Genomic DNA, 19394 nt, shown 5'->3' on the forward strand with positions numbered 1-19394 from the left:
TGTTTCAACTGGCGTCAAAACGTACTTACTGAGAAAAAAAAAAGAAAATCGGGCCATGCGAGTAATATCAGATCATTCCTTTATTTCACAAACCTCAGAATGCCTTGCCAAATCTACGGAGAAAACTGCAATTTTTCCGACAAAAAAGAAGACTTTGTTGTGTGGAACTTTAAATCATAGATATTTAGGTGAAAGAGAGAGCCGTGTAATGACACTATAGTTGCCCTTAAGGATGCATCCAATCAAACTTAAATCGTTTTGATCCATTTAAAGATATCCGTCATTAACCTATTTTTCACTTTTTTGGCCGATTTTTTTTCCTTCGTTCTTTTACTGACTCGAAATCCATATAAGAAGCGAGCAGTGCTCTAAGTTTACGCAAGTTACGGTGTCATACGCAAAACGCGCCTAAAAATCAGACTTCCGCGTCGAAGGGAACTGCTCCAACGCACGAAAAAAAGAGAGCTGGGGTAAATTGGCTTTCCTAGTTTACATAAATTGAACCGATTATTTTCCAAATCACGTAAACGCCAAAGTTACGAACGCGAGAAAAACGAGAAGAACCGTTTTATTCGCTTTGTTGACAAACTCCGAATTCCAAAAAAATGTATGTTTTTCAGAGGGCTATTTTAAAAACAGATATGATTGATTATACCAGAGAAAACAAAGAAAAAACAACCCATATACCATTAAAATGGAGATTGGCGCTTGCGTGATTTGGAAAGAAATCGGTTCAATTAATATCTGCTGCAAAAATGCAATTGCGCTACCTGAACAATTTCCCGTTACAACGTCAACAGTTTTTTACGACTCCAAAAAATTTGCAAATGGCTTTTAACATTTTAAGGTGTAATTAGAGCACTCAGCGGAAGTAACTACCCGATCGCGCTTGAAATGAGAGGGAACGTGATTGAAACTTGACACAAAAAAAGGACACTGTTCTTGGTCCGCAAAACAATCAACAACGTAGAAAAAATGTCACACCTGGCAAACTCGACACTGACGAAAATGAGACACATTAAATTTTTGGTTACCATAGAAATTTTGCGGCATCATAAGTTGAAGGTGTGCTGTGAGCACTTGGGTCTGTTAGATCCTAGTTGAATCTTATCAGTGGTGGTTGGTAGAGTATTAAAAGATAGATGTTTAAGATTCGATGAAGTGGTTATGTTTGTGGCCTTTCACCTCCGATGTAAACTTTTTCCTTTATTTGTTCTTACAAAAACAGGTACGCTTGATCCCTCTACTTTTCACTTGATTTCGCTCGCGGAAATGTCCTCATTACGAGTTGTCACAGAATGTAACTGAGCTAAATATTAAAAGCACAATGTAAACATAACCTTTGCGTCGGGGCGTTTGAAAGAGATGCAGCCATCCGTCTTGTGTATAATTATTTTTGGCATGTGCGAGATGGCAAAAAACAATGGAATTTTAAAGGAAACTCAGCTTAGAGTTGCCACGGAATTTAGATGATGAAATTTCCTGACATTTCCCAGTATTTCCAGACCGTGGCAATCCTGTCAGCTGAGTATAAAACATGTATTAAGGACTTGGCAGACATCAAACCTATGCGTGCAGTTAAAGATGCTTACCGCGAGACCAAACGTATTTTTTCGCTTTTTTCGCACTGCCACAGTCTAAATAATAGAACATCCATCCGAAGATTTCTCCAATTGAGGGTACAAAATACTCAAATTTTAATGCTAAAATCGTTAAAATTACCAAACGTTAATGCTAAAACCTTGTGTTAACTACGTTTCCATTGTTTTCATCTGTAAAGAACTTCCAACTTTTAAGATGGCTGTCGCGATCGAGAAAGTCCGAGCGAGGCTGCTATCTTCAAGGTTACCACAGAATTTAGAGAATGAAATTCTCTGAAATTTTCCTGATTTCCCTGACACATTTAGGTGAAATTCTTGGAGAATTGAAGATGTGCCAGATGGTTAAAAATACATGATTAGAAATTTTTGCAGGAAAAATTTGTTGTTCGAAACGTCAAACCCATACTGGAAAACAAGTAAAGGTGCTCATTTTTCCCTGACATCTTCGTCATTTTCGCTGACTATTTAAAATTCCCTGACATTTCCCGGTTTCCTCTGAACGTGGCAACTCTGGAGGCTGGCTATCTTAAAAGGTGGAATTTTTAAACCGACGATGACAGTGACAGAAATGTGACCTTGGACCAAGATTTTTCGCCCTTTTGTCGCTAATCGCCACGAAAAAATGGATTTTTTTGCCTCTTTCTCGGCAGCTGGGAATTTGATCGACTTGTGCTTGAAAATTGACATGAATAAATCGTATTGGTAGGAAAATTAATTGACTGCATTTGTTATAGAATAGCTTGAAGAGGAGCAGAGATTCTACATCACTTACAGGCTCCTTCAAAGTCGAAGCATGGAGTTACAAAACTTGGAAGAGTCGGGTCGGATGAGGCCTTACGAAGAAATCCACAATGAAGTAAGGAAAAGGTTTTTCTCGTCAATCTCTTCTCGTATAAAAATATCTTCTTCAGTGGCGCGTCGTGCTTTTTGATGAATCGATTTATCTGCCTTTTAAACCTATGGAAATGGATCGATTATGAAGGTATACCTTAAGAATCGATTCTTTATCATAACTTCAAATTTAATAGGAAAATTGTCTCTAATTGATGGAATTCTAACGCTTTTTAATGATGTGCGGGACCCCTAACTCCTCGACTAAAAATTAAGAAAGTAGTGCAGTAACACTGATCCAGCCCCAGCCCCCCCCCCCTTATTTAAAAAAATCGCGAGAAAATGACCAACGAGTTAGGATTGCTGTAAAATAAAGATGAATATTGGAGTTTGAGTTGATGGACTTGACACGGAGTGCATGGTTTCCGCTGATACCTAATTCTCTTCATTTCATGAAAAATCTAGGAAATAACGAACAAAACATACTTGGGGAACCCGTAAAAACGGCTCAAAATTGTCGAGGTTCCTTCCCATTAAACGGACCTGCGGGCTGATTGTTGAAATCGATGGACAAAGCTACACACAAAGAAGACATAGGGAATATGGAGTGATCCTATTCGTTGAAATGTTTGTTTTCTATAGACTAAGGTAGAAAACGATGGACTAACTATGGGATCTCTCGTAGGTTGCCGTTAGTTAGTCTATTATCTACCTTCTTTGTCTATTGAAACCACCCGCTTCCACCAATAAGATCCATCCATATCCGTTTTGTTCTCCTTTGTCTATCGCTTTCGACAATCAGCCCGCTGTTCAAGGATAACCACTGACGTTTCACTGTTCTGATTACAGATGACGAGCGAACAAGAAGAATGGTTCGACGGACCAATCACGGTTCACGGAGGAATGGGCGTGGAGACCGATTCCTGCAAGATATGCCAGAAATTCTTACAAACCCGTCGTTTAAAAAATATGTACAAAACCAGATATTATCAATTACTAGAAGAGTTCGAACAGGTAATGAGAGTGCATGGGTATTCAAAAAGTGGGACTTGGAACATGAACCAACTTCCGAAGAGGGCCTTCCATTGAGTACCTTCGCACATGTATTTAGGAGGGCTCTAACAGATAACAGCTATAGATTTAATCGACTATGGATACGGTATAACACTGTCGCACAAAACGTGTTTTCTAACCAAAATTTTACGCATAAGTGCGTTGAACTTATGGATATACGTTTCGAAAGGAACTCATGAGTGAGAAATTAATGATGATAGTTAACATTAGAAACAGTTAATTCGAACAAGAGCGAACACAGTACCACACGATAACGCAACGCTGGTGAGAAATAGAAGCTGGAACGCCTTCAATTTTCTGATCAGCAACACGGACATCCGTTGAGAACGAATAATTGCATCCAGGCTTTGACCATTCGTGACGGCTTTAGCCACAGGACAGGCGCGTTTTAACTGACAGGAGAATAAATCGAATAAAGATTCCTCAATTTCTGTCATTCGTAGGAATATAAAGGATGCTAAGGATAAGGATAATGATAAGGATAGGGATAAGGATAAGGTAAAGGATATCGTAATTATTCTCTCTTTAGTGGTTCATCACTAAACGGGATGGCAGGATATGATGATTCACGATAAGTATAGAATGAAACGCATCGTAAACCTATACAACAAAAAAACTTTCCTTGATTTTTCAGACGATCAATTCATTAAAAGCATCGTTTGAGGAAGCAAAGCAATACTTCAAAATTTTAATTGAAAACCCTTTGGACCTGAGGCCGGAGATACAATCTCACAAGTACTGCGTTACAGTAAGTTCTTGTGATCAGTTTCGTTATACCTATACCATTTGACCTAGAATATTATGTTTGGGAAAAAAGGGGAGGAAAGACAGGTTGAACAACTCCGATGGTTCAAACGCTAAAATGTGACCTTCAATAAGATAAAGAAGGAGGTAAAATTTTCTCGACGAAAAACTCTCATTGGCGTCTTAAAGAGTAAGCTCAGACAAACGAGGGGGTAAAGAAGTATTAAAATCACGCGATTTGTATCACATACCTGGGGATGTGCTGTGGCAAATTAGAATTTGAAATAGTTCATTCTCGAAACTTAAATTTTAAACGGCGAATTTCAACAGGGTTTCCCACTTTTTACCGAATATGAAAATTCCCTGGCTTTCAGGCCACCCAAGGATCATTTTTTTTTGCGAAGCTTATGATAAGCTGATACGCTTATCACGACTCATAGGCTTGCGCAGTTATGCAATCGGGAAGATATGCGATGTTTTTGGCAGGCCACGAACTGTAGAAGGACCGAGCTTTATAAGATGATTAATTTTAAAGTTGACGAAGAAAACAATCGGGAAAAATCACGTGCCTCAAACGTTGAAATTACCTAATTTTTATTAGACTCAGGAAAAGAATCCCTTTACTCTCTCTCGTTTTACAAGTGAGTGGGAAACCCCAAATCTATTCTAGAAAACAAATGGAGATGATTTAACAAATTCTCCCTAACATTTTCGCCATTTTCCTTAATATTTTCGTCATTTTCCCTGACATTCCCAACCTATTCTGGAAAGCAAATAAAGGTGATTCAACAACTTTTCCGTAACATTTTCGTCATTTTCCTCAACATTTTTGTGATTTTTCCTGACGTTTCCCCGCTTTCCCTGACTGCGACAACCCTATCCGTTATTAAGGATGATTTCGTTTCTCAAGACTTGTCAAAAATTAAGGTGATTCGATGGACGCCATGTTATGTGTCAGAACGGCATGCAATATATCGCATCAATTGGTTCCATTTTTTCAGCTACTCGTCATTTTTCTCCGATTTTGAGATCGCAATTCTGTTGTCAGGAGACTAAAGCACTCACTTACCAATTTTAACGAACAAATTCAACGTAATAAAGGCGTGATTTTTTTTAGAGAGAAAACATTGCACTCGATACTGATATCGAAACTGCACTCGAATGCGATATTTTCTCTCTAAAAAATCACGCCTTTATTACGTTGAATTTCTTTGTTAAAATTTTCAAGTGGGTGCTTTAGTCTCCTGACAACAGAATTGCGATCTCAAAATTGGGGGAAAACGACGAGTAGCTGAAACAATGGAGCCAATTGATGCGATATATCGCATGCCGTTCTGACACAAAATATGGCGTCCATCGAATCACCTTAAGGATGATGTCTTTTCTCAAGACTTGTCAAAAATCAAACCTTTTTCATTTTCTCGTCCCTTCAGAACCAGTTGGCCGACCAATGCACCGAAAACGCGAATCTGCACCTGGAGATCCGAAAGCTCAACAGGCTGCTCAGGTCGGCGGAGGAGGAGCAAGAGAAAGAGCGCTCCCGGTGGCGACGGGCACTCGAGGAACGCGAGAGAACGATCGCAACCCTTCGCGACAACATCTACTATTTCATTCGGAAGCTCAAGTTTAAGAGGAACCCGGGGGTCGGCCTCGGCGGTGTCATCAAACGGACGCGTTTCAAACGCAACATCAAGAACATCCTATCAAGCAACACGAGCAACATGTGCAACATCAGGTTGTTCGCGGGGAAGCTGATCAGTCCGGATAGCAGTAACGTCAACTATCATTTTTACTATAAGAACAAGTTCGAGGGAAGCAACGCGGATTTCCAGAGTTCTGTCCAAGTCCCTTCTGAGAGCTCCCAGGCGACTCTCATGCCGCTGACTCTCCACGGTTCTAGTGATCAGGTAAAATTCGTATTGTTATGGGTCAGTTGCCCTGATCATGATCGCGTTTTGATAGCTAAGCTTACAAATCAGCAAAAAGCAATAAAATCTGTCCAGGCGCCAAGTTTCTACAGACAATGGAGATGTTGCATGTGTGGGGGATTTGCGGTTTGACCATTGATTCTTCTGTAAAAGTTCGCGAGAAACACGATGGTGCCACTGATTCTCTCTGAAATCATCTCCCAAGCTCAAAAAAAACTCTTAAAGTGAGGCCAAAACGGAGGGGATATCCCACCCTACCCTGAGAGTCCACCTCTACATCAAAACAAACTCTCTATGCAAAGATAGGGAGCAAATACATTGACAGGGTTGCCGTGTTTTCAGTTTTGAAGTCCCTAAATAAAGTGGCAACCCTGCTAATGTATTTGCTCCCTATCTTTGCAAAGAGAGTTTGTTTTGACGTAGAGGTGGACTCTCAGGGTAGGGCGGGATATCCCCTCCGTTTTGGCCTCACTTTATGAGTTTTTTTTGAGCTTGGGAGATGATTTCAGAAAAAAACCAGTGGCACCAGCGTGTTTCTCGCGAACGTTTGCATAAGAATCAATGGTCAAATCGCAAATCCCTCACACATGCAGCATCTCCATTGACAGATATATGTTGTTGGGAGCTGATCTAGGCTGATCCAGGATCAGCAACCACCTTCTCACGGAGGTGAGAGGAACTAAAAAGCAACACATGGCGGAATGCTGAACTAAAGATATGTTCAGAGAAACTACAGAGAGAGAGAGAGGTACAAAGTCATGAATGCTACAAGGAGGAGCACACACACTTGGCATGCGAGCGCCGCACAGTGGATCGAGTCAATTAGAAAGGTTGGACACGAAACTCCTTACTAAAACTGCAAATTGTACGAATATTTTGTCACGTTTTAAATTTCAAGGGATGCATTGTGAAGAAAATTTCACGCGAAAACCAATGAAACCACTTTTAGAACCTCAAAGTTTAGTATAAACGGAGTTATCAGCGTTTAAAGTTTCCAAATTTTGTCCGACCTCTCCTAGTGACTCGATCCACCGTGCATCGCACGCAAGTGGAATGGTACCGTGTACTAAGGTGATTCGATGGACGCCATTTTTTGTGTCAGAACGGCATGCAATATATCGCATCAATTGGTTCCATTTTTCAGCTACTCGTCATTTTTCTCGAATTTTGAGATCGCAATTCTGTTGTCAGGAGACTAAAGCACTCACTTACCAATTTTAACAAAGAAATTCAACGTAATAAACGCGTGGTTTTTTTAGAGAGAAAATATCGCATTCGATTGCAGTTTCGATATCAGTATCGAATGCGATGTTTTCTCTCTAAAAAAAACCACGCCATTATTACGTTGAATTTCTTTGTTAAAATTGGTAAGTGAGTGGTTTAGTCTCCTGACAACAGAATTGCGATCTCAAAATTCGAGAAAAATGACGAGTAGCTGAAAAAATGGAACCAATTGATGCGATATATCGCATGCCGTTCTGACACAAAATATGGCGTCCATCGAATCACCTTGAGGCGCTTGCCGCGCTAGAGTAGAGACTCACCGTGTAAAAATGTAAGGGCCGGGCGAGAGTTGACACACAACAGGTCAGATGGACCCACTGAGAGAAACTGATGGGGATGAGAGAAAAGTGCGAAGGGAGCCGTGCTTGATCGGTGGCGACGGCGGGACAAGGGTTGCTCTGCCCGCGCAGTTACAAAAGGGAGTCTCCGACATGGGGGAGGGAGACATTGAATATTGAGCAGAGTTGACGCGAGCAGACAACTGTGCTTTGTGCCCTCTGATCAAGACAGCGAGATAGAGGGCGACGCGGGGAGCTCTCTATTGTGCTGGTTACACGCTCAAATTTCCATCAATTTCCGATCAAATGGTGACTGGTGCGCACCATCTACCATCAAATTTCTGCGGCCTGCAAAAATTTGATCGTAGATGATGGAGCTGTGGGGCTCATCCTTCATCTGATTTCCAAACAACCGTGCTTACTTCAATCAACAGGCTGTTTTAATTAATTTTACTCATCAATCTAGATAACTCTCGACCGCCATCTTGGTCATCATTTTGATCGAAATTTGACGGAAATTTGAGCGTGTAACCAGGCCATATCACGCACAATATTCGCTCATTAAAAAACATGGTCCATGACGTCATCCTCAGCGCCTGCAAGACTTCAGGAATACTTCACGCATTGCGCCAAACAGTCCGGTCAGCTTCCGGGTCATTTTAGCGCCTACAAGACTGCATGAATACTTCTCGCATTGCACCAAACTTCGGACACCGGCCGGTCGCCGTCGTCAGCAGTCTCAGCAGGATCGCGAGCCGCGGGAATTCATAAGGAGGAAGAAACGTCATGAGGTTTAGACGTGTGATGTTTTCAAATTCTGACGAAAATCCAATGCGGCAGTGCATACCGTGGTTTCTTCCACCTGTTACATCCGTGTTTTACGTTGAGCAACCAGTGTAGTAAATGTGTGTCTGCTGATGAATAACACTAAGGTGGAAGAAACCGTGGAATGTGCAATCATGATACGCCATGTTTTACACTAAGACCTATCCCTAAGTAGACCTAATGACCCTAAGGACCTAGAAACTTGGCGTTTGATTAGACTCATTGTTTTTTTGCTAATCTATAAGCTTAAGCAATCAAAAAAAAATTCTGCGACTAGCGCAACTGACTAGTCATTATCAAGGTTATTGACAACTATCCAAAAGCAGAAGGACAGTTAGGGAGGTTCTCGATGGAAAACCACAGGACTTTGACTCAAGGTTCGAGGGTTTCTGCAAATCTGCCAAAGAATGTCTAAATTGAGTATACAGAAATGGTTAGCCAAAGATGCATATCTCATTTTTATCTATGGTAGCTAATGCATTTTGGGACATACCCCATCTTCAAAGCATTATATTTGGTGGACACGATTCAAATATCTAGGTGCAATTTTGTATTACAATTTTGAGAATAATGTTGATTCATAAAAAAACAATAACAGAACAGTAAATGCAGTGACAATAACTCGTCACCTTCCGAACGAAGTATCACAAGCGCCATGCGACGTTCCATTTCCGCCGCCATTTTATTTTTCACAGAGAAGTTGTTCTACGAAGCTGTCTGAAAATTTCACTGAATTTTCTTTGTGCTGCCGGTAAAATTTAGTAAAATTTTCAAACAGATGAAACTAACAATTGATTGCATTGGCAAAATTGGAACCACTCGCATTGCAACGTGCTAGATGTGCAATCTTCGTCATGGAGGAAAAACCAATTATGCATTCAACGATTCATTATCGCTAAAAACAGTGAAGTTAGACAAAGTTACATCAAATCGTGGATTTTCACAATTCCGCAATTTTATGCAAAGGATGAAGCTGCACAATTGTAAGCAAATTGCAATGCCAGTGGTGCCTGTTTGCAAAGTGCAATCAATTATTTCTCTGTGAAATATAAAATAGCGGCGGAAATTTGAAACATTGCACTCACTGCTTTTAGCGATTAATTTTTTCCGTGTCGGCCGGCAGGAGACGATTTTCCTGCCCGGAATTTTCGGTTTTTCCAGTTCCTGGACACCACGAACTACCGCCACCTCCTTATTTTACTCTACGTGGATGTTTGTGCTCTGTTCGACAGGCATGCTCGCACCGGGCCATCCTCCAGGAGCGCGACATCTCCGAGTGTGCGAGTAGGACTCATTCGCTGCTGGAATCGTTGCCTCGCGCCTCGGACAACGACGAGGAGGAATCCTGTCACTGCGACGCCTCCGAGCTGAGCGCTCCCGAAACGACCGGCACAGACTTCTCACGCAACCGCGGTCTCCCGAGGAAGAAGCAGGATCGCACCAAGCACTCGATAGTCTTTCGGCGAGGCGGCCCGCTGTCCAGGGAACCGCCGAGGGTAGGGAGTCTGTCGAAGGGCGACGCCGGGAACTTCGGCTGGAAGCGGAGGACGAAGCCCTGCCAGGCGTCTGATGAAGAGAGTTCCTCTGCAGGGACGTCCATTTCGGAGGACTTTCTAGGCGGCAACAGTGAGTTGGACGGATTTCTACCAAACAGAACTATGTGCAGGTGGGAAAGATGAGATGTGCTCTAGGGTGTCTCTTATTTGGACGTATTTCTGTCAAACGGAACTAGGCGCCAATTTGAGTTCTTTTTGAGGAATTTAGAATGTAGGATAGCACATTCTGTCAAACGAAACTAAGCACCACGGAAAAGCATTGCGAGTATAGGACGGAATGAGCTTGACGCCCGGATCCGCCGCCAATCCAAGCCCCCCCCCCCCCCTTACCTTCCTCTTCTATGGCGCTTAGTTCCTTTTGACAGAAATACGTCCATTTTTGAAATTTGAGAAAAGTTAAGCTCCCCAGGTCTCAAAACGTGCTATGAAGTGTGCAAAAAAGGAATGTGTTTTGGAAAAAATTTTGAAAAAAATTTTAGCGCCCTCTCAAGCTCCCTAAAGGGCGTCAGTCGGAAATGTTAATTTCTGGTAAAGTGGACATTCTATACTAGGTAAATTGACGGATTAACGCCTTGAGACAAAAAATTTGGTCGGTTTGGTCGTATCTTTGATCGTTCAGCCGAAAAACCGACTTTAATGGGCGGGAAGTCGAGTCGCGGCCGCGCGCCGGCGTGCTCGTTAGTCGAGAGCTGTAAGAATGAATGGGAATTATAAAGCGCCAGTGACGTCAGCGACGACGATCCGAGGCATTAACTCATGAGCCCTATCCACAACGCTCTAGAGACATGCCCACGGCTCATGAGTCCCGCATACAGTTGACGCATAGTTCCGTTTGGCAGAATGTAAAATAATTCAGCAAACGGAACTACGTGCCAGCTGTATGCGAACACATGAGCCGTGGGCATGTGTCTAGAACGTTGTGGACGGGGTTCATGAGTTAATGCCTCGGATCGTCGCCGCTGACGTCACCGGCGCTTTTAATTCCCATTCATTCTTACGGCCGTTGACTAACGAGCACACCCTATCTTTCCCGCCTGCACGTAGTTCTGTTTGGTAGAAATACGTCCCGTTTTACTTGTACAAAATGGTGGTATCCAGGATGGAGCTCTTGCACACGTCAGGGATTGAATACTATTCCGAAAGTAGACTTCCGAGAGGAAGGCTGCACTGGAAAAAAAAAAAAACATATTGGATATAGAGTCCAGACTCTTAAAAACATCGACAAAAAAAAATACTCTTGATTCAATCGGATTTTTGCTTAAATCAAGAACCAAGCCTCTTAATTTGAGCGGATTACCCTTTGATTTAAGCTTAAATCTGATTGAATCAAAAGTATTTTTTCTTGTCAATGTTTAAGAGTCTGGACTCTAGATCCAATGTGTTTTTTTTTCCAGTGTGTAGTGCCACTGGTTTTCCCTGAAACGAACTCCCTCAAAAAAAGTTCTCTACGTTGAGGCAATATTGGAAAGGATCCCCACGCTATGCTAAACGTCAATGTCCAGTCAAACACTATCTTTGGCTCTCCCATTAACGCACTTATCTGCATAAGGAAACCAATGGCATGTATGTTGTTTCTAAAATTAGCCAGAAATAGTGGTTCCTTATTGCAAAATGTAATCCAAATGTCCAGTAGCAGCGAGCAGCGACTGAGCACCGGGCGGCCTGCAGCTGCACCCGGGATGGTGGATTAATCCCGGATGTGGTATCCAAATGTTAACGAAGGGGCGCGCGGCGCTCGCACGCGGGTTGCCAGATGTTCGATCTCATCAGTAGGGTTGCTTCGGTTCCAGCCTCGGAGTCCCCGCACAAAGTGGCAACACTGGAAATATATTTAATCCCTATATCTTGACGAGGGTATTGACAGATCGATTCAGGGAGGGTTTTGGGCCCAGAAGGGTAGCGAGCCCTCTGACACACAGATTTTACTATCAATCTTTAGATTCCAATTGAAACCAAGATGGCCAAGAATGTTCATAACGGAGCATTCTTCCGCAAAAATGAGTGAATTTATACAAAAACTAAGTCAAATACTTTTTTCTGAGTTCTTTTCAGAGAGAAACTAGTGGTACCATCGATTATCGTGTACATTCCGAAAAAAAATTATGAAGAAGACCTTAATCGCAAATCCCTGACTCGAGCACGAGTTCTATTCGGGAAATGAAAGCAGGATCCTGTTCGAATATGGAGTTTTTTTTTTTAGATTTTGCCACTTTTTTGGTTTGAAATAATTCTTAAGGCTCATGCGTAGGGGCAATCGTTCTTTTTTTGGCTAAAAATTCAAAATCTGCTTGAATATTTGACTTATCAATGCGATACATCCCACGCTAGGTCGACCATTTTTCTAACACTCGCGGAAATTCTGAAAGGCACCATACATTTTATTTCCACAAAAAAAAAAAAAAAAAAAAAAAACAAACCGAATACGATATGCTTCATACTGTGCTCGTTACAAATATGGTTACTTACCCCATTCCGCGGAGATTTTTTATCCACAAGTCATGGTAATATAACTATTCAACGCACTGAAAAGGGAAGCAACCCCGAATCAACGCTTTCTGGGCCGCGGCCCGAACGCTACTGATGGACAGCAGGGACAGAACTCGTTCTTATCGACAGCGCCACCCTACCGTATGGAACAAGAAATTGATCTGTTGCTACATCCTACCCGGTTCCGCTGCCATGTCTCGCGGCGCGCGGTGGAGCCGGGGAAAACAGTTGATTAAGCATCAATCTCTGAATACAATTTAAAGTCTCCAATGGTTTAACGGACAAATTTGAGAGAGATTCATGACTTTCCACCTTGAAATTGTAGGAAAGTGTTCTGTTAAATCTCGGGATTTACAGAAAGTTACGAGAAAAAACCCCTGATAACGCATGATGCAAAAATTCCTCACCTTATTCCCTTCCTTTAGCTCACCCACACACCCTTACAAACGCCAACATCCCCCAGATGTCCCTTAAAATTTCAGAGTGAAAAAAATCCATAATTAACACAATTTGATTACGACGGAATTTTCCCCGCGACGCACACTGGAGAGGGTCAATAGGATGAGTCGGACAAAATCTGGAAACTTTGGAAGCTTTAATTTTCGAAAATATTTGACAAAGATGTTTAAGAATGGCTCGATTGTTTTTTTCGTAAAATTTCCTATCAGCAACACCCTGTGAAATTGACTTCGTGACGAAATAAACATCAAAATTTAAAATTTTAGCAACACATTTCAGTCACGACCTCTTCTAATAGCTCGACCTACTGTGCGACGTTCCAAATAAAAACTCCCCTCACTTGAAAAGGACTCTTTCAATTTGTTTCATTCTTCTAACTCTAAGTTACCATTTTAATTTGAGTTGATGTTTTTTTTTTTTTTTTTTTTTTTTTTTTTTAATGATAATGTCTGTTCCAGCTAATTATTCAAGCCAGCGACACGCATACCAATGTCATTATACTGACTCCGACAAAACCTTAACAGAGGATAGCGATCATGGAAGCGAAGAGAGAGGCGAAGAAGCATCAAAAAGGTTTTTGTTGAGGGATTCTTTCGAGCCCTTCGACATTGACGACATCCCTCAAATACTAGCAGCCAGCTTTCCGAACAGGGAACTAATAATGAGTCCTCAGGCAGCGAATGAAACCAATTTGCCCAGTGAGTTTTTTTCGAAACAGATGGAGAAACCTCAGTATGCAACGGTTCACTCACGACTTAGAACATGTTTGTCAACAGTGCAAGAGATGTCGAATGAATCAGATCTATCTCAAAGGGAGTTGGCTCGATCGAGGGCTATCCAAAGGGTTTACCCATCTTTATCAAAAAGTAGAATGCCCCGAGAACTTGTGGGTGAGGAGACAGAGACAGAGGATGAAGAATCAGAAGAGTTAGAATCGATTTTGGGTTCAGAAGTCGATCAAACAGCGTTTAATAAGTTCCTCGATGGATTAATTAACATCGATAATTTTCCTCTGAGAACAGAATCAGCACCAGCTAAGTTGCAATCGGTGTCTCCCGACCTTTTTTTGTAAAAAAATGTTTACCTGTCAATTACACCCAGTTGGCGAAATTGCCCGGTTTGGAGACTGCGGGCTGATTGTTGAAATTGCGATAGACTTACGCCGCAATCACACGCTGAATGTGGGAGCTGAATGTGGCTTGAATGTGGAAGTCATCGACCCGATGCCTGAATTTGGCGGATGCCTGATAATGTGGGATTTGTCTAAACTATTCGAACAGATTTGATACACATTTGGATGAAAATAACTCGAATTAGTGAAATTTCAGCTGTTGAGCGCTGAATGCTGACTGCCACATTCAGCTTCCAAATTCAGCAAGTGATTGCAGCAAAAGAAGACATAGAGAGTATGGCGTGATCCTATTGGTTGAAATGGGTTCTTGTAAGCCGAGGGAGAAAATATTGGACTAACTATGGGGCCTCTCGTGGGTTGCCGTTAGTCTATTACCTATCTCCTTTGTTCATTGCAACCACTCACTTTCAACAACAGGATCCCTCCATAGCCTTTTTGTTATCTTTGTCTATCGCTTTGTCTAACAATTTCGACAATCAAACCGCCAGTCTAAAATTACGCCAACATCGCCAATGGACGTCGTGGTCGTTAATTTTAAATGCAATCCATACGCTAGGCGATGAATGTGCCCTACTGACCGAGTTTTGACTAATCATTCGCGAGATTTTGAACGAAACTTTAAAGTGTCAAAACAATTTGCAATACTTTGTAAAAAATTTACGACTCATTTTTCTTATGTTTCACAAAAGTTCTTCAAACAAATTTACGGGTTTTTTTTTAAAATTTTCAACAATTGTCAACATTTTAAAATGCATGTTTCAAATTTACAAATTGAAGGAGCTTCCACTTTACATAGTTAGAACTGACAACGAGTTGAAATCGGTCAATAGGGGGCATTCCTCGAATAGCGTATAAATTGCAGCTAAAGTTAAAATTAAAATTTCATTGGCGTAATTCTCAGACTTCAGACCGGCCACTCCGCACCCTGGCCGCCCAATTCACAGACTAGACAATAACAGCGGCCGGTCCGCAGACTGAGAAACGAGGATGACCAATCCGAGGACGAGGTAAAAAAATTGTTGAGTCCGCGAACCGGGCAATTTTGCCAACAGGGCGTATCATACCTACTGGTTAATTTAATGTAATAGTATTCACTTGGGTATTCGCCGAATTTTAAAGCAAAAGAAAGTAATTACATGTAATTTAGAATTTTAGAAAAACAATTTGTAAATAATGACAATGTGAAAAAAAATGCTCGATAACTTGGATGATCAGTTTCTACGCTCCATGTTTATTACGTTTTTTTCCTTAACAAAAGCCTGTCTCCGCGAAAATGTCGTTCGCTTAAAAACTCCCGATAAATCTAGGATGCTGGTGGTATGATAAGTTTATTTACCGATACAGGAAGTGTCAAATCTGTAGATTTTTGTAAGGATTTATTCTGTAAATATAGTGCAAACACATGAAAATACATTTAAGTTACAAGCTAATTAAACCAATTACAATTTGACTGATTGATTCTTTTTTCATCGTATGTGATCTTCTTTTAATTTAAGAAGATGTAAAATAATAAAGAATGTCTTCCTCCCCTGCTACATTGCTACCGAAAAGTAACGAACGACTGTATCAAGTGTATCACGACGACCTGGGAAAAAATCATATCTACTAAAAGCCACAGGTCCTGAAACTTCTGAGCCTTCTCCTATTTTTAACCAATATTTACAACTTTGTAGATCCTCCTCGGGACCAAAAATAAAATAAATTCTCCCACATGATTAGCTTTCACCACCCCTGAAACACTGTAGGTAGCTGTAAAAAGACCAAAAATATCTTCAGAGGTTTAAAAATTTAACCGACCAAACATTTCACGCGATCCGGGATTTATCCCTCAATCAACTCTAAAAAACGTCATTTCCCCAATTTTTAAAAAAATTGCCGCTTAGCCTTAAACTTGAGCTTGGAAATCTTCTTCTGGATAAAAAACGAAAAAACAACTTTCTTAGTGGCTGTCAGGAATGCTCAAAACGTCTTTTCAAAAGTCGAAAAAATCAAAGATCGTCTAAAATTTTTCGGAGACGTGTAGGGCAAAAATGTCCTCTTATTCCCAAAAATTCCTCAGCATTCGCATGATCGGGCGCAGATTCTGCACCTCTGCAATTTTCACCTCAGTATCGCGGAAAATTTCAATGACGATGCGAGCGTAATTCATTACCAGCAATATTTTAAAACACGCGAAAAGCTAAGATTTTCCTTCATTTCCGCATGATATCACACACCTACGCCGGAGTTTGAATAGTTGCGTTCTTGATTTCTTTCATCGTACATGCAGCGATTTTGTGTAAAAGTGAGATACCTACTAAGCGATTTTCATCACAATATCACGAATGCCTACGCGAATTTAGCAGCGGATTTGTTGCATCATAAGAAATCAGCACTGGAAAAAAAAAACACATTGGATCTAGAGTCAAGACTCTTAAAAACATCGACAAGAAAAAATACTCTTGTCTTGATTCAATCAGATTTAAGCTTAAATAAAGAACCAAACCTCTTAATTTGAGCGGATTTCCTTTTGATTTAAGCTTACATCTGATTGAATCAAGAGTCCTTTTTCTTGTCAATGTTTTCAAGAGTCGGGACTCTAGATCCAATGTGTTTTTTTTTTTTTTTTTTTTTTGCCAGTGAGGCGATTTTCGACTCAGTATCGCGGGAAATACGCAACTGTTTCAGCGATTTTTTAAAACAGAGCAAATTTACGCGATCATCACCTCAATATCGCGGCAAAAACGCGATATTTCCAGCGGTTTTGTAAAATCATAAAACAAATACGCTTTTTTCACCTCAATATCGCGAAGGATACGCGATTTTGATATCGATGCGAGCACAATATCCATACTCGTCAGTGATTTAAGACAGGCGAAAAGATAAGATTTCCTTTTCCGGAGTTCGAATAGTTGCGGGCTTGATTTCCTCTTAAAACAATATGCGAGCAAGAGAACAGTATACTACAAGGCCGGATTTACTTACTTGCCGCCCATGTGCCGCCTGTATTTTGCCGCCCCCTTCCCATTCGTTATGAAACATCAATAAAAACCATAAAGTGAACGTGCCGGAGGGGGAGGGGGTGCATAAGACGCGTTTACCTACTCGTGTTGGATACATTTTTTTGCGAAAACCCTGTCAACACTACTAGCAAAATTTCACGGAACTTGAAGCGAAAGTTAAGTTCCGTAAACCTATCTTTGTGTGGACAAGATCCTCCATTTATAAGAAATGAACCAAAAAGTATGAAAGAACAAACATAAATGTGGTTTAATAATTTTAGCTTCCGCCGCGTCGATCGCACTGTGTTCGGTGCAATGCGTGAAGTATTCCTGCAGTCTTGTAGGCGCTATGCGTTTCACGCCAACCGCTCCTGACCGCGTGACCGCACTGCGTTTGGCGCAATGATTGAAGTATTCATGCAGTCTTGTAGGCGCTAATATGTGTTACATGCTGACCGCCGCGCCGAGGGCTTGTCCTTTTCATCTCAAGTCCTCGTCATCATTCCTCTCTGCGCTGAGCTCCAGGCAAAATTGCTTGTTTAGTTCCTCTCTTAACTCGACTAATTAAAGATGCTGTCTCTTGTATCACCGAAAAACGACAAAATTAGAAATTACTATACTCTCAGGAAAAAGAGATTTTGTTTCCTTTTCTTATTGATAATTTTTTTTTCTGAATCCGATTTTTTGTATACCTAAATTTAAAAAAATTGCAAAATTTGCCGCCCCCTTTTGCCGCCATGGGCCGCGGCCCATGTGGCCACCCTCTTAATCCGGCCCTGGTATACTATGGTAATTTGAGAAAGCATGCATGAAAATAAGATTTTCCTTCGTTTTCGCGAGATACGCCACATACCTACTGAGGAGTTCGAGTAGTTGCGCGCTTTAGAGCATAATGCCTACATTCATAAACATCAGTATTTTGAGACAGGCGAAAAGCTAAGATTTTCCTTCATTTGTGCATGACACTACATACCCACTCTGGAGTTCGAATAGTTGCGCGTTTGGTTGTAGCAAATTACGATGTGAGCATACATTTATTAACGTTAGTATTTTGTAATAGACGAAAAACTAGGATTTTCCTTCATTTTTGCGTGATACCTCATACCTACTCCGAAGTTCGAATAGTTGCGCGCTTGGTTTCAGCATAAGACGATGCGCGAGCATACATTCATTATCGTCAGTACTTTGAAACAGACGAAAAACTACGATTCCCTCATTTTTGCGTGATACCACATACCTACTCTGGAGTCCGAATAGTTACGCGCTGGATTTCCTTAATTAACGATGGTGGCATAATACATGCATTCATAATTCACGCTCAGCGGCTTCGTAAGAAAGTGAGCGATGGCGCGATATTCATCTCAGAATCGCAAGAAAGCCGCAAGACCTCCAGCGAATTCGTAAAATCATGAGAGATCACGCAATTTTCATCTCGGTCTCGCGAGAGACGCGCGATTTTTATCTCAAATCGACGGGAACACCCTGACCATGAATCTCGTTTGTGATGTTTGAAAATCTCTGCCCCTTTCATTTTTTCAGAGGAGACAAACCAAAATCTTCCTTGCAGTTTTCACAGAATTTTTTTGGCACAGAGAAGAAAAGTCATAGAAGTTCTTAAGAGCTGACATTGGGTATAGTATTCCATTTAAAGAATTAAGAACGGCAGGAAGTCTGCAACATCGCAAACCGAGATACATAGTTTGGGAGATTCACCATCGACATATTAAATCCCTCAGATAGTATACCTCATACGGCTCCCTAATTTTATTCAGCCCCCAGAGGTTCCCTCATAGCTGTCAGTTTCGATCCCCTTGCTGACTAATAAGTCCTGGAAGCAGCATACATTGAGGGAACTGCTCCAGACATTCGCGCTACCCTGAGGGTTTAACCTCAGAACATTGACACCTTTGTATAGATTCATTCCTATATTAAACCATGAAAAAAGCTAAGTGCTACGTCTCAGAACAGCAGTAATTGTTGTGATTTCACACAGGGGAAAAGTCGCAGTAATTAACTACAACTTTAAAGTTAGTTCAATTACATGATTTTGCTACCCAGTCTTTTCACCCAGGCGATCTTGCCGAACCTTCACAGAGCAAAGACTTGCCTCAGCACAAATCGAGAATCTAGGTAGGTGTACGCAATAATCTCTTACACTCCTGGGAAAAAAGCATCAGAAAGTGACTTCAACTGGGCACCAGCTTAGATATAACT

General features: G+C 41.3%; 1 protein-coding gene across 2 annotated transcripts; it reads left to right on the plus strand.

Moving 5' to 3' along the window:
* The first annotated feature begins 951 nt into the window (after positions 1 to 951).
* On the plus strand, positions 952 to 15692 carry LOC109033502 (uncharacterized). 2 transcript variants are annotated; one of them, XM_072299286.1, is made up of 7 exons: positions 952 to 1228; positions 2341 to 2457; positions 3282 to 3446; positions 4141 to 4254; positions 5684 to 6157; positions 9798 to 10191; positions 13526 to 15692. In XM_072299286.1, the coding sequence occupies exons 1-7, from the start codon at positions 1157 to 1159 to the stop codon at positions 14137 to 14139; spliced, it is 1950 nt and encodes a 649-aa protein (XP_072155387.1). In that variant the 5' UTR covers positions 952 to 1156; the 3' UTR covers positions 14140 to 15692. The 2 variants fall into 2 exon arrangements, with proteins under 2 accessions (XP_072155387.1, XP_018901703.2); XM_019046158.2 differs by having other exon boundaries at positions 953 to 1228; positions 2336 to 2457.
* The last annotated feature ends 3702 nt before the right edge of the window (positions 15693 to 19394 follow it).

Source organism: Bemisia tabaci, chromosome 4, assembly GCF_918797505.1.
Source record: "Bemisia tabaci chromosome 4, PGI_BMITA_v3".
Taxonomy (NCBI): domain Eukaryota; kingdom Metazoa; phylum Arthropoda; class Insecta; order Hemiptera; family Aleyrodidae; genus Bemisia; species Bemisia tabaci.